The 12,832-nt window shown below is 39.7% G+C and overlaps 1 protein-coding gene across 1 annotated transcript; it reads left to right on the forward strand.

The window, feature by feature from the left end:
• The first annotated feature begins 2,845 nt into the window (after positions 1-2,845).
• On the forward strand, positions 2,846-10,758 carry LOC115906900 (cytochrome P450 2J6-like). The gene is made up of 9 exons (XM_030954442.1): positions 2,846-3,016; positions 4,608-4,770; positions 5,132-5,281; positions 6,078-6,238; positions 7,696-7,872; positions 8,037-8,178; positions 9,510-9,697; positions 9,923-10,064; positions 10,580-10,758. Exons 1-9 carry the CDS (start codon positions 2,846-2,848, stop codon positions 10,756-10,758), a joined length of 1,473 nt encoding a protein of 490 aa, XP_030810302.1.
• Positions 10,759-12,832: the final 2,074 nt, after the last annotated feature.

The following is a 12,832-nucleotide window of genomic DNA, read 5'->3' on the forward strand; positions in this document are numbered from 1 at the left end:
TCATTTTTTCTCCTGCTGTGTTACAAATGAAATAAATGTAGACAATTATTGCTCTGTCTAGTCTTAATAGAAACTCAGCAGAATCTTCCTGGAGGGAGGAGGAGCATCAGAGCCAGGCTCTGAGCAGCCTTCCCCTACATTCTCAAATCCAGAATGGTCTGTGGGAATGCTGTTCCCAGAGGTGTTGGCTCTGGCCATTGCCAGAGCTCCCAGGTGTGGTTGCATGGGAACTCAAAGCTGTGGAGCGGCATCTCAACTTGCTGGGAGCAGCTTTGTCTATTTAGCCAAGAGCCACAGGCAGATGAGTACTTGAGACTGGAAGTAAAAGAGAGACAAAAGTGCAACTGTTCATTTGGCTGTGAGGCTTGTGACTCAGGCCAAGAGCAAAAGCAAAGCCCTCCTATTGCCTGCTGGAAATTGCAGAGGGAAGCCCCCCTACTGGTGGAATGCAGTGGGTGGAAACAGATAAGGACCAGTGGGCTGGCCTGAATTTTTTTTTTTTTTTAACATACTCTCGTGCATTTGAGAGGCATTTCTGTGGAGGTGGGAGTCCTCTCACATGCCAGGGTTTGTACTGACAATGATGTACAGCTGATTAGGTTGGCCATGTCTCTTCATTGATGCCCAAAGCACAGTTCAGGGGGCAGCTTGCAGTCTTTGCAGTCTTGAGCAGCAAAGCTTGTTGCCTGCAAAGGAGGGGCAGGGCAGGAGACATTGATGTGATGTTCCCCAAAAGCTGTGGGAGAATCAAGCTCTTGAGGGTTTTCTGTGAGCAGAGAGGCAGCTGCACACAAGCAGCCTTCTGACAGCTGAGCTGAGCCTGCTGAGTCCCAGTGCATACTGAGAGAAGAGCTGTGCAAGGTGCAGCTGGCAGGAGCAGTGCCCAAGTAGGGCTGCTGCATGGCAAGTGTCAGTAGCCACTCTCACTGCGAGACTGGCCTTGTTACCCACCCAATAAGACTTAAAATCCAAGGTCATAGTGAGGGTTACTGTTGCTCCACCAGCTTCCTTTCTTGAATAAAAGACTTTACAATTGCTATCACAAGCCTGCTTCAAGGACTAGTTGGCATTGCCCTGTTTATCCATTGTGGATAATCATGGGCTGAAAGGAAGGGGGAGAAGAGAATGGGCCAGCAGCTCTCCTGGCAAGAGTGAGAGGAGGAGGATTCACTTGTTAGAGGGATACCTTTGTTCTTCTGAGCTGTCAGGCAGCTAACCCCTGCTTCCCCAGTTCTCAATTCTCTTCATGGAAGCTGTGGCAAATACAGCTTACAAAACCTTATCAGGCTTCTCTTCCCAGCCTTCCAGCACCATCTTGTGTGAGGAGAAAAGTAATTTGTATTCCCTTGACATCTCTCCCAAAGACCTGGCAAAGCTGTTTGGCAGCTGCCGTCCTACATGCAGGCAGTTCTTGTGTAGGCTGAGAGGTGCAGTCATCAGAATGTGGCTAATGTGTGTGGAAAAGTCAGAGTTGACCTGGAGAGCCAGGAGAGATGCAGAGCAGCCAGTCAGGACTATGCAGGGGCCAGATGGGGCTGCAAGTGGGCAGGGCAGGAAAGCCTTAGGGCTGTGAGTCTCCTTCCAGGAAAACCTTGGAAAATACTAAACTCAGAGTTAGGAGCAGTTTGAGATACAGAAAATGCAACACCAGTGAAGGAACTAAAAGTCCTAAAAATAGTCTCAAAATGGGTAATTCAGTTTTTCAGGTTGATCCTAGCTCTCAGTTCGATTGGTGGCCAGCAAGATGGGTAAATGTTATTTTTCTGCCCTGTTTCTGGAGTAAGCCAATGTCCTTCACACCTCACAACTTTTATTTCTAGCTGTGCCAATTCTGTAAGTTTGGTATGTGAGCAGCAGGGCCATCTAGGTGACTTCCCAGAGTGCCACATGCTGCTGTCTAAGTCAGAGCCAAGTCTAAGCTAATGCTGTTCCTGTGCAAGTGCCAAATCTGTGTTGATCACGTTCAAATGCCACCCTTTGCAGAGCTGGAGTTGCTCAGTTGCATGACAGCACTTGTGAAAGAAGTTGTCAGAGGCAGCTGTATGTCATCTTTGTTCTGCTGCAGGCAATCCACAGGGATTAGGCACAGGCAGGTGGAGGGATGAAGAAATTTTGCTTTGTGCTTGATCAAGGAGACTGCAGCCCCACAGCCCTGTGCAGCTGGGCAGGGAGTGGGAGGACGCTTGGGTGTTGTCATTATTAGCAACAAACTCCTGTTACCCAATGATCAGTTGGAGTCTTATATGGTCTGTGTGTGTCCTAGGCACAAAATTAAAAGGTAGAGCCATCCCCCAAACATCTTTCAATATAAACTGTGAGGAAAAATATTAAAAGAATAGCAGAGAACACCAGAATCAACAGTGTGAGGCGAGTTAAGTAGCAAAGCACATGGTTGGTGCATATGATGGCTACTGATGAGCCTGAACTTTTCAGTGACCCCACTGCCCTTGGGTGTGCAGCCAACCCTCAGGAAATTTTTTTTAATTGCTCATTCTTGCAAGAGGTTTTTTATGAAACCAGGACCGTGGGCAGAGATTTTTGTCACAGCAGGAGTCATGGCACAAGGAGGTGTATAATTAATCTACATTTTGTGTCCCTTGAAGAGGCAATGATTGACAGATGTGTAGCTGCAACATAATGATGTTATATATGCTTAAAAATAAGGACACTTAATTCCCTGGGGTGGGGAAGTAAAAGTGATAAAGAGGGAAAGAGATGAGTCATAGGAGCATCAAATGTTTTTTCTCTTTTCAGGGAGGTACCCCAAGAGCAAGATAAACTGATGTCTCCTCCGTCTACACAGCAGTTGTAGAGAGACAACGCAGCTGTGTAAATCAGAAGTAAAATGTTAACAGTGAGTGAGGTGCTGGTATTTTTTGTGCTGTCTCTGCTATTAATAGAGTTTCTGAAATTGCAATGGATGCGAAGACATTTTCCTCCTGGGCCAACTCCGTATCCCTTCTTTGGAAATCTGCTGCAGATGAACTTCAAAATTCATCATGAGCATCTTAAAAAAGTATGTATTTTCTGGCAATGTATTAATGGACTCATAAACTGATTGAAAAGTAACTGTGCTTAACATAGTTTTGTTTTGAATGCTAGGGAGGGATGTTTTCTAAATTGCATAAATGTGGAAATAGGTGGAGATAATTAAAATATCTGTTTCTTTGTGTGAAAATTTGCACTTACTATGATATATATATACATATATAAATATAACCTTTGGTGCATATGAACAAAACCATAATGATGATAATAGTCCTGTCTTACACATAGGAAAAAGCTGTATTTTAAAGTAGACTCACTAATTCTGTGCAGTCTTTTGGATGTCTGTGTTTTGACTGTTGTTGCACTGGCATTTTCTAAGTATCCCATGAAATAGCTGCTGAGGTTATGCTTGTTTCCAGTACAGAAAGGATGATTTTTTTAATATATATTTATTCAATGGATTTAAAAAAAAATCTTAGAATCAATTATTTTCTGACATATCATTTGGTCAGATTTTTACAAGAGATTTCATTCTGCTTAGCAAGACTGAGCTTTTAAATGGCTAAAATAATTCATATTATGCTCAAACCCTTTTCTATGTCCAATTGTAATATGCAGCACTTCTAAAGTTTGTATCCTGTTGTTTTATAGTTCTTATACATCTATACTAAATATTTAACATTTAGATATGTAAGTAACAGCACCTCACTCTTCCTCTTCATTCTCAGCCTTCCCTTTCCCTCGTTTTCAGTGTCCTGACAGCTCTGTCCTCCTGAGCTGCATATTTCAAGGCAAAGTGTTATTATTCCATAATATAAAGTAGTAGCTAGTGCCCGTCCACTGTGTTTTCTTCTATTTCCGACATCCCAGACATGAAGACTAGTACTGGTCATCCCAAGGTTTCAAAAGCCATGAACTGGTCCTTACAAAAATGAAATTAAATATAAGTGTGCAAGTGCAAGCACATACATTTTTGCTCACTGTGCATAAGTATTCCCTCTTGTTTGCTCCCAGGCAGCAAAATTGGGTAATCCTCTGGTCCTGCATTTCTTGGGATGTCTAGGCAACACACCACTCTTTCCAGCCTATTCTGCTACTTTTCTAGTTCCTGATTCAGCACCGGGAGAAGGACTGTCCTGTCCACTGCCAGGGATGCCTGCGTGCATGGCAGCTGAAGACAAGGCTGTCACTGCTGAGCTGGAAGGGAAAGGGTGATCCCTGCATTATTTAGCTCCTCGACTGCTTTTGCTACACTTGACATACAAAGGGGAATCTATAGATGGTTCACATCGAATTCATGAGCTACTGCTGTCTTGTTGCAAGTGGTGACGATGGAAGAGTTCATCTACAATGAGTTTGAATTGTAAGACATAATAAATGACATCACAGACTTTGGCAATATTGGGTGACATTTTAGAAACATCATGATTTTTAATAAATGAGACTTTAGAAAGGAACCTGACTTCAAACCATATTGTATGTAAGAATATACCTGATGCTCTGTTCTCAAAGTCAGTCACTCTTAGGGCATCTGCACAGGGAAAAGATCTGGTTCATTTTGTTTGATTTAAAAGTACTGGTACTCACTCCTGTTACTCTAATTCTGTCTTGTTCTACAGATGGCCAAAATTCATGGCAATATCTTCACCTTATGGATTTCAAACACTCCTGTAATTGTCCTGCAAGGGTTTCAGGCAGTGAAGGAAGGTCTGACTGCCCATGCTGAAGATGTTGCTGGAAGGCCCGAAAGCAGAATCTTTCAAATTCTAACACATGGAAATGGTAATTTTTATTCTCAGAAATTCTTTTAATGTGTTGTGTTCTATCCCTAGTTTTGAATACTGATTTAGAGCCTCAAAGTCCTTAATTTACATCAGGAAAAAAGTTTATATTTTCACAAGTTTTTTAAAACAATTCTATTCTATATTCTGTCAGAACAATAATGACAGTACAGAGTTAATGTAAGAGCTTCTATACAGAAGATAAATGGCTAAAATACAAAAAGAAAGAAAAGAGGAATGTAGCCAGACTGCTGTAAAAAAATTGAAAAAATTAGAAGAAAAGAGAAGCTTCTTGGATGTATCAACCTTACCAATCCATCAATTTATAAAGCATTGACAGCATTAGTTCATTGTGATTCTAGGTGTTTTGTTCTCTAATGGTCATCTCTGGAAGCAGCAGAGGCGTTTTGGAATGGCAACAATGAGGAAGATGGGATTAGGGAAAAAAAAGAAGGATTATCTACTGCAAGAGGAGGCTGCTCACTTGGTGGAATACTTACAGAAAACAAATGGTATGTGAGATGGGCAGGGCAGTCTGTGCAGTGGGAGAATGGGGCACTGTAATTTCTGAAACTATTTGATTACAAAAATGGATTCAAAGTCTATGTGCAGAGCTGAGTCTCAAAAGTCTGTATGTGCTACCTGCATGAGATACTTACTTGTGGAAGTGTGAAACCCCACAGCAAGATCACAGAATTAGAGATTCCTGTCTTGTTTTATATATATATACACACACACACTTGTCCCTATCAGTGTTTTTACTTCTGAGTCTGTTCTGTTACTTATGGCAACAGCATCAGGTTAACTGCAAACAGTAAAAAAAATCAGTCTCACAGTGCCTCCTATTCCTGTGTAGAAAAGGAAAAGCATAAAATATGCAAAGCTTTGACCAAGGATGCACAGGGTATGTTGAAATATTCTAATGCAAAATGATATGATCAAAAATAGAAGGTTCTCTTCTCAACTCATCTGTATATTTAATGTCTCAGCTGGTTTTGTACCCTGGTTATTGCCAAATGTGAGATCTGCTGATGCCAAGGTTTGATGATATCTGGGTATTTTTATAATTAATACTACTAATTCCATTCCCACCAGCAGTGGAATAGAATTTCCTTTTTTTAACCAACAGTGTTTTTCAGATGTCTGAAGTTACTTTTTTACTCAGGCCTTTTACCAATAAGTTACAATTTGCCATTCAGTGATCTAATTAATGTCAGAAATGTTGATGAAATTTTATCAGCTCTCCTGTCAGTGGGCAAAGCAGGAACAGTAAGTGTTAATGGTGAATGCAGTCCCTTGTGTTTACAGGAAAACCTCTGGACCCCGCTATGCCTATTGTTCATACGGTCTCAAATGTCATTTGTTCAATGATCTTTGGACATCGTTTCTCCAGAGATGACGAGAATTTTCACCGCCTGATTGAGTCCTTTGACACTCTGGCAGCATTTTTGAACAGCATCTCCTTTTATGTGAGGAAAATCAATTTTGTTTGTTTGTTTGTTTGCTCTCTATAGATAGACAGTGCAAAAAGGCAACTTGCTTGTTACTTTTGTAATAAAAAAACCCCAAAAAACCAGATCACCTAGAATTTCTGGGGAGCATTTCAGAACAGTGCTTCAAGATGCCTAGTTCAAAACTTGTTTCAATTGTTTATGCTTTATCTTAGCACAGAATTTTCCTGTGTATGGGGGACAGGGATGAAAATGCAAAGATTTGTTACATGGCTGAGATATCTACAAAGGACTTTCTTTTTAAAAGTGCTACCTGCACAACTCCAGAGTTTGAAACTATATCTGAAATCAGTAGTAAAACATGGGTTAAATTATCTGAAAACCTCAGAAATAAGCTTATCTTAATTTCTGTCTGGCAAGCTAGCTTTCTTCACTCTATTATATGACACGGCTATCAAAAATGTCAAGAATAAGTATGTTTTTACTGCTTCCTTCTCTACTGTCAGCCAACCTCAGAGAAACTGGAGTAGAGCAACTGTTTTGTGCAAAGGTAACATGGCATGAGATTGCTTAATGGCAGCTTTTCCCTACAGTTTTTGACAGCAACACCTGTACCACATCTGCACATCCTTACAAGAGTACAGTGACACTGCAAGTCCCCCTCCTTTAGCTGCTGGATGATATCTGTCTCCATTCAGGGCACAAACTCCCAACTTCACATCTGGCCCTCTGGAGAGAAAAATTCTCTCTTGCTCCTGTATGTGCATCTGTGAGTGCAGCCGCCAAAGCAGCAGAACAGGTGGCCTCAGACTGGGGCAGTTTTGTTACGAATCATTTATGAGGGGGAACCACAGTACTGAGTATAGTCAAAAAGTGAATTTACCCATGCACAAGGCAGCCACTTCTGCAGAACTTGTTGGAACTCATCTAGTTCTGTATCTTGTATGATTTCCACCATCTCTGACTAACTGGAAACTGCTGTAAATAAGGTCCTAGAGGATTTAAGGACTATTTTGATACTTTGGCTAGATAAGCTAAAATAAAATTCCTTACTAGTAACTATCCCAGAAGATGCCAGTGAAATGATTCCTAAGCTACCCTTCTAATCAGGGTGGGCACAGGTTCAGCTATTTCCAAACTGCTCTCAGTAGGTATTTGTATAAGTTGTTTTTAAAACAACTCTCTCTCTCTATATATATATATAAAAATATGAAAATATATAAATAAATAAATATATAACTTTATACTATAAAACTGAGAGAAATTTTAATTTTGCTACAGGGAAAAATAGAATTAAGAAAGGCTTTAATGAATCATGGAATAGGCACTATCCCTTCAATGTAATGCTAATTCAATCATCAGTCTTTCACTTGCTTTTTTCACTATCCAGACACCTGTATTAGGATTCAGATTTAGTTTGCTAAATGCTACACAGTTATATGTAATATCTCATATCTAAAATATCTCTTTTTCAGATGTATGAGTTGTCTCCCTGGCTTTCTGGTCACTTTCTGCCATCAGTTAAAAAGATGAAGTCCTGCAGAGATTTTGTGGAGGCTCTGTTAGTAAAGGAACTTGAAATTCACAAAGGAAAAAGAAAGCTTGATGAAAATCAACATTTTATTGATTACTATTTGGATGAGATCGATAAAGTGAGTACTTCTGAACTTCTCTCACACTTCACTAACAACAAGGGATTTTAAGTGTTTCGTTGATTATAATGATGTCTAATATAAATTTAGAAGCACATAATTTCTCCAGGTGGTTTACTACTTCTTTTGTGTGCCATAACTTTCTTTTCAATTTGTATCTGCAGACTAAAGGAGATGCTGATGCAACTTATGATGAAGAAAACTTGATCCAGACTGTTGCTGACCTCTTTGTAGCAGGCATAGAAACTACAGCCACCACTTTACTGTGGGCATTGCTCTATATGGTGATTTATCCTGACATTCAAGGTAAGCGCATCCAAAGAGGTCTGCAACTCTAGCAATGAAACAAGTTCAAATAGTGGTCGTGCCTGTTCAAAGAAAAGTAGAGGAACTAATTATTGAAGTATGAATCAGGTGAACTGCATTAATTTGTTTCTTGCTGTATCCTTTCTAACATTCAGGCTAATCATTCCAGCTTGATTTTTTTTCTTTTAACAGATCTAAACAGAATGCAGGGTGTGATTAATTTAATCAGATGCAGGAATTTAGTCTCAGATGAGATAAATTGTACTGTTACACCTTCACAGACAGTAATGATTAGATTTCCACTAAGGAGTCTTTGGGTCATCCTTTTAAATCCCTGGCTCCTACTCTTTGATTTGCTCTTGGCCTCTTGCAGCAGAAATAACTTAAATACAGTGTGGGGTTGCTAATATTGGGATGAGTAGCTTGAAAATGAGTGCTTTTAATAATGATATTCACAGAAGAAAGTTACAGGTTGGCAGAGTAAAAGGACTGAGAAAATAGCTAGAGTGTATGGGATAGAAAGGATTAGAAGGTACAAAATTCACTTTAAAGGCCTCATATTTGACAGTTTAAGCTGAGTGCCAGGCACAGCAGAAGCCTCGCAAATAGAAAATGTGGAAGTGCTAAGGAGAAAGGATGTCCCATTTTGTTACCTTCAAAAGACTTGAAGCTGGGTTGCACATACTGAATTTTCACATGATTTTTCATCTTCTTGGGATATATTAACACATTCTTAAGTTTTGTGGGGATAATTCTAATTGCAATGATAGAGTCTCCAGTATTAAAAAAAAATCAGAAAATACCATTTCAGCTCAGATTGTAAGTAAAAAAAAAGAAGTCCTTGGGAAAAACTAATCTGTATAAGTGCTTCCCAAGGCAAGTAATTACAGAATAGCAGTTAGGAATCTGTAGGTGACAAGCAAAATCTATGTGCTTCTTAATGAAGAACAATCCTTGATCAATTACTAAACTGTTCCTCTAACACACGATTAATATTTTTTCTAGTTGACTCCCTGCCTGTAGAAATAAATATTAATAAAAGTCTTTTTATCAATTACCTTAGAGCAGTAAATGTAACAGGAACCCACATATTATTATAGAATGACCTCATCCACTATCTTATTTTAAAAGTATATATGCAACCTATAAACAAACTCTCTGTCAATTTTTTTCAGGTCATCTATATGGGAATTTGAAGGCATTATTTTTTTATAAAGTATCTTTTTCATCCATTGGATGCTATTCTGTCTGCAAAAGGCAACAGGAAAAATTATGACTATAGAGTTGATAGATTGTTTGCTGTATATTTAAAACTGAATATTCCTCCTTAGAGAAAGTCCAGAAGGAGCTGGATGCTGTTGTGGGTTGTTCCCATGTGTTTTGCTATGAGGACAGGAAAAGGTTGCCCTACACAAATGCTGTAATTCACGAGATCCAGAGATACAGTAACATACTCTTAATTGCCCTGCCCAGAATGAGTGTGAAGGACACAGAGCTGCTGGGATATTGCATTCCAAAGGTACAAATGTGCTGCATATTTAAATCAATTTGATCTTTGGTCCATTAGATGATTTTAGAAAGGGTTTTGAGTTTTTCCTGACTCAGAGCATGAACTCTTCTTCTAGTGCCTCTAAGGTTTGACTGTCCCTGTGGACGGCCTTTCACAAGGCTTTGTCCTAGATATCAGTAGACTCTACAGTCACAGTTTTTGTTGAAGCCACTGCTCCTTTTTTGTTTTTTTCAGAACACAGTAGTTTTATCAAATATTGACTCTGTTCTGGCTGATCCTGGAAAATGGGAGACACCTGATCAGTTCAACCCAGGCCACTTTCTGGATAAAGATGGAAACTTTGTAAACAGAGAAGCATTCTTACCATTTGCTATAGGTAAGTGCACTGAACAGGGATTTATTTACTCCTTGTGGTAACAACTTCAGATCCATTCATTCCTCAAAATAACTAGGAAGGCACCTACAAATGGGTATATACAAACTGTTTTAAATATCTTCAAGAAGAGAGAAGTCCAATTGTTTGTGGAAAAGATCAGAAGAGATGCAATGACACACAGAAAAGTCTTTCTTGGAAGACAGATCCAGTTTCTCTTTGAGAAGAGATCCAGATATCAAAGCAGTAGCAGAAAAATGCATGGTGCTGGGATGACTGTAGATGTGAACTATGCCACCCTGGTGACAGTTTCTATGGTGTCTTACTGCCTGCTTTAAATGTAGATTGAGACTTTTTGAGGAAATACAAGCAGCCTTTCAGCTATGAATCATTAAATGACAAACTTAAGAGAAAAGGATAAAATCTGCAGTAAACAAGCAAAGAAAATCCCAGGCAGTTTAGAAAGGGAAGTGTGACAGAAATCCTTTGGCTGAAGTGCCTTTTCTGTTTCTTCACAGGGCACCGTGTGTGCATGGGGGAGCTGTTGGCAAGGATGGAGCTCTTTATTGTCTTTTCCACCTTGCTACAAGCATTCACATTCACCCTGCCAGAAGGAGTGAAGGAAGTCAACACGAAGTTTGTTTTTGGGAGCACAATGAAGCCACTTCCCTACCAGCTCTGTGCCATTCCTCGATAGGAAATGGCAGATTCAGGGAAGAGTCACTCTGTAAAATTGCTTCTTTGTGAATTCCTTCTTGCATGTCCTAAGATTTTTGCTTTCCTCTTCATTTGGTTAATCACTACCCTGAAAGATTCTTGACAGAGAGTTGCATCTTGAGCATTATAATTATAAAGGGTTGAAATTTTGTTCTTTTTTTTTTTTTGTTTGGAAAATATTGGTAAATTTTGTTTGGAAAATACTGGTAAATTGTGTAACAAATAAAGGCATTAAGGGAAGAATTAGAATTGGGACTTACATATTACCAACTGGAAAGAGGTTTTACAGAGAATGATCTTGAAGTGTAGTCTATGAATTGGAAATCTCATGAATAAAGATTTCTTCTCATAAGCCACAGTTGCATTTGTGGAGATAGGCTGAGAGGTCTTCCAGTCTGTCTTGGAATGTTAGTGGGTGCAGGAGATAAAAGAAGCTCTTGGAGGAAGCTTTCTAGAGTATGATCTGTGATAACACATTCCCTTAGATTGATATGGTTTGCTGTTGAGCAAGCCTGTTGTTTACAACTCTGTCATTGTCACTTGGGAAGACAGTTCAGGGTTTCACCCACTAAACCAGGTAACATTTCAACTCTTATGAAAATAGAAGAGTGGCTTCATCAGGCATTTGTGAAGAGCTTTTCACATCACAAGCAAAGAGCAAAGACTGGAAGACAAATGAAAACAGTGAGTAGTCACAGAGTGTTGATAATTTATCCTTTTTTATGAGCCCACTGGTTGCCAGCGACATGGGAACTTCATGCCAGGTAGTCTACTTGTGATGATTGCTCCAGATCCTCCAAAAATTTATTCAGCTTAATTTATTCTTTCATTTTTTAAAATGGATTCTTTATCACAGTTAGATGACTTCACTTAGCACACCATGACAAAGAGCAGATTTGGCACTACTGAAGAATTCTGGAAGTCTTTATGAACCAGGTGCCTAAGGACTTGGCAGAAGTGGAGGTTTTTTGCCAGTGTGCTTACTGGCACTTAACAAGGGATATTCTTTTATGGCATTGGGATACATTCTTCTTGTATGAGGTACAAATTGGATACTGCATCCCAACACAGGAAGGATTATTTTTATACTCTGATTAGCTGACAGTGCCATCTCCAGGAATGACATCATCATCACAGCTGTATTTGTTTCAGGTGCCTCTGCCCACGTTGCGTTTTAAAGCACCCCAGTCTAACAGGCAGGGATGTGCATGCAGGATGAAACCTGGGTTGGCAGTTTCTTCACCCACAGGATTACCTTTATGGGATTGTTCTACTCATGTCCTGGCATGTAGGTGGTTGGTATGAAGTCCCCTCAAGCTGGACCTACAAACATCCCCCTGGCAGTAGCTCCACACTGGTAAGAGAGCGACTCATTTGTATCCATCTGGATCCGGGAGGGGAGGCAGCAGTTGCTTGCCTTTGGCAAGTTAAAAATCATTAATCCTAAAGAATGGCTGGTAGATAGTGCTGAAGAAAGGCTGCTGCTGGCTGCATTTAGTAATTATTAAGAAAATGGAGCCTTGGCTATCTCATAAATACATTTTCCATCAAATAAAGTAAGATAAATCCCATGCCTCAGATCTGAACTGACCCACAGTCATCTTCCTTTTCCAGTATATGCCAGACAACTGTATTCCCGGCTGGCTCCAGCTGAACACTGGTTGAAGGTGTGAGACTGCAGCCCTTGTGGGGTGAAGACACTGGGGCTTAAATTCCAGTGGCCAAAATTACTTTTTCTGATGAAAAATTATTTAGATGGGAAATTTTCCAATATCTAAAAGAAAAGTGAATGTATTATATTTATTCAAAATTGAAAGTTCTGATAAATTGGGGAATTTGAAGCAGAGTTTGTGAGATTACACTGGAGCCAGAGAAGGTAAAACTTAACCAATTTCTTTTAAAAGAGAATTTTACTTTTCCTGTTGAAGGAGAGAGATAAATTAGAAATTATTGTCTTGAAAAATCACCTTTTTAGTGTACACAAACAAAGCCTTTGTGGAAACCTATAAACATCCTTTGGTTAGTACACATTAATCAGTTATGCTTTAGTGGTA

The sequence above is a fragment of the Camarhynchus parvulus genome, chromosome 9 (assembly GCF_901933205.1).
Source record: "Camarhynchus parvulus chromosome 9, STF_HiC, whole genome shotgun sequence".
Taxonomy (NCBI): domain Eukaryota; kingdom Metazoa; phylum Chordata; class Aves; order Passeriformes; family Thraupidae; genus Camarhynchus; species Camarhynchus parvulus.

Bases quoted from the DNA above. Each gene is read 5' to 3' on its own strand.
- LOC115906900 (XM_030954442.1), top strand. From the start codon at position 2,846: ATGTTAACAGTGAGTGAGGTGCTGGTATTTTTTGTGCTGTCTCTGCTA. The intron at 5,282-6,077 runs GTATGTGAGATG...TTGTGTTTACAG, and splicing joins ATACTTACAGAAAACAAATG to GAAAACCTCTGGACCCCGCT. The intron at 6,239-7,695 runs GTGAGGAAAATC...TCTCTTTTTCAG, and splicing joins TGAACAGCATCTCCTTTTAT to ATGTATGAGTTGTCTCCCTG.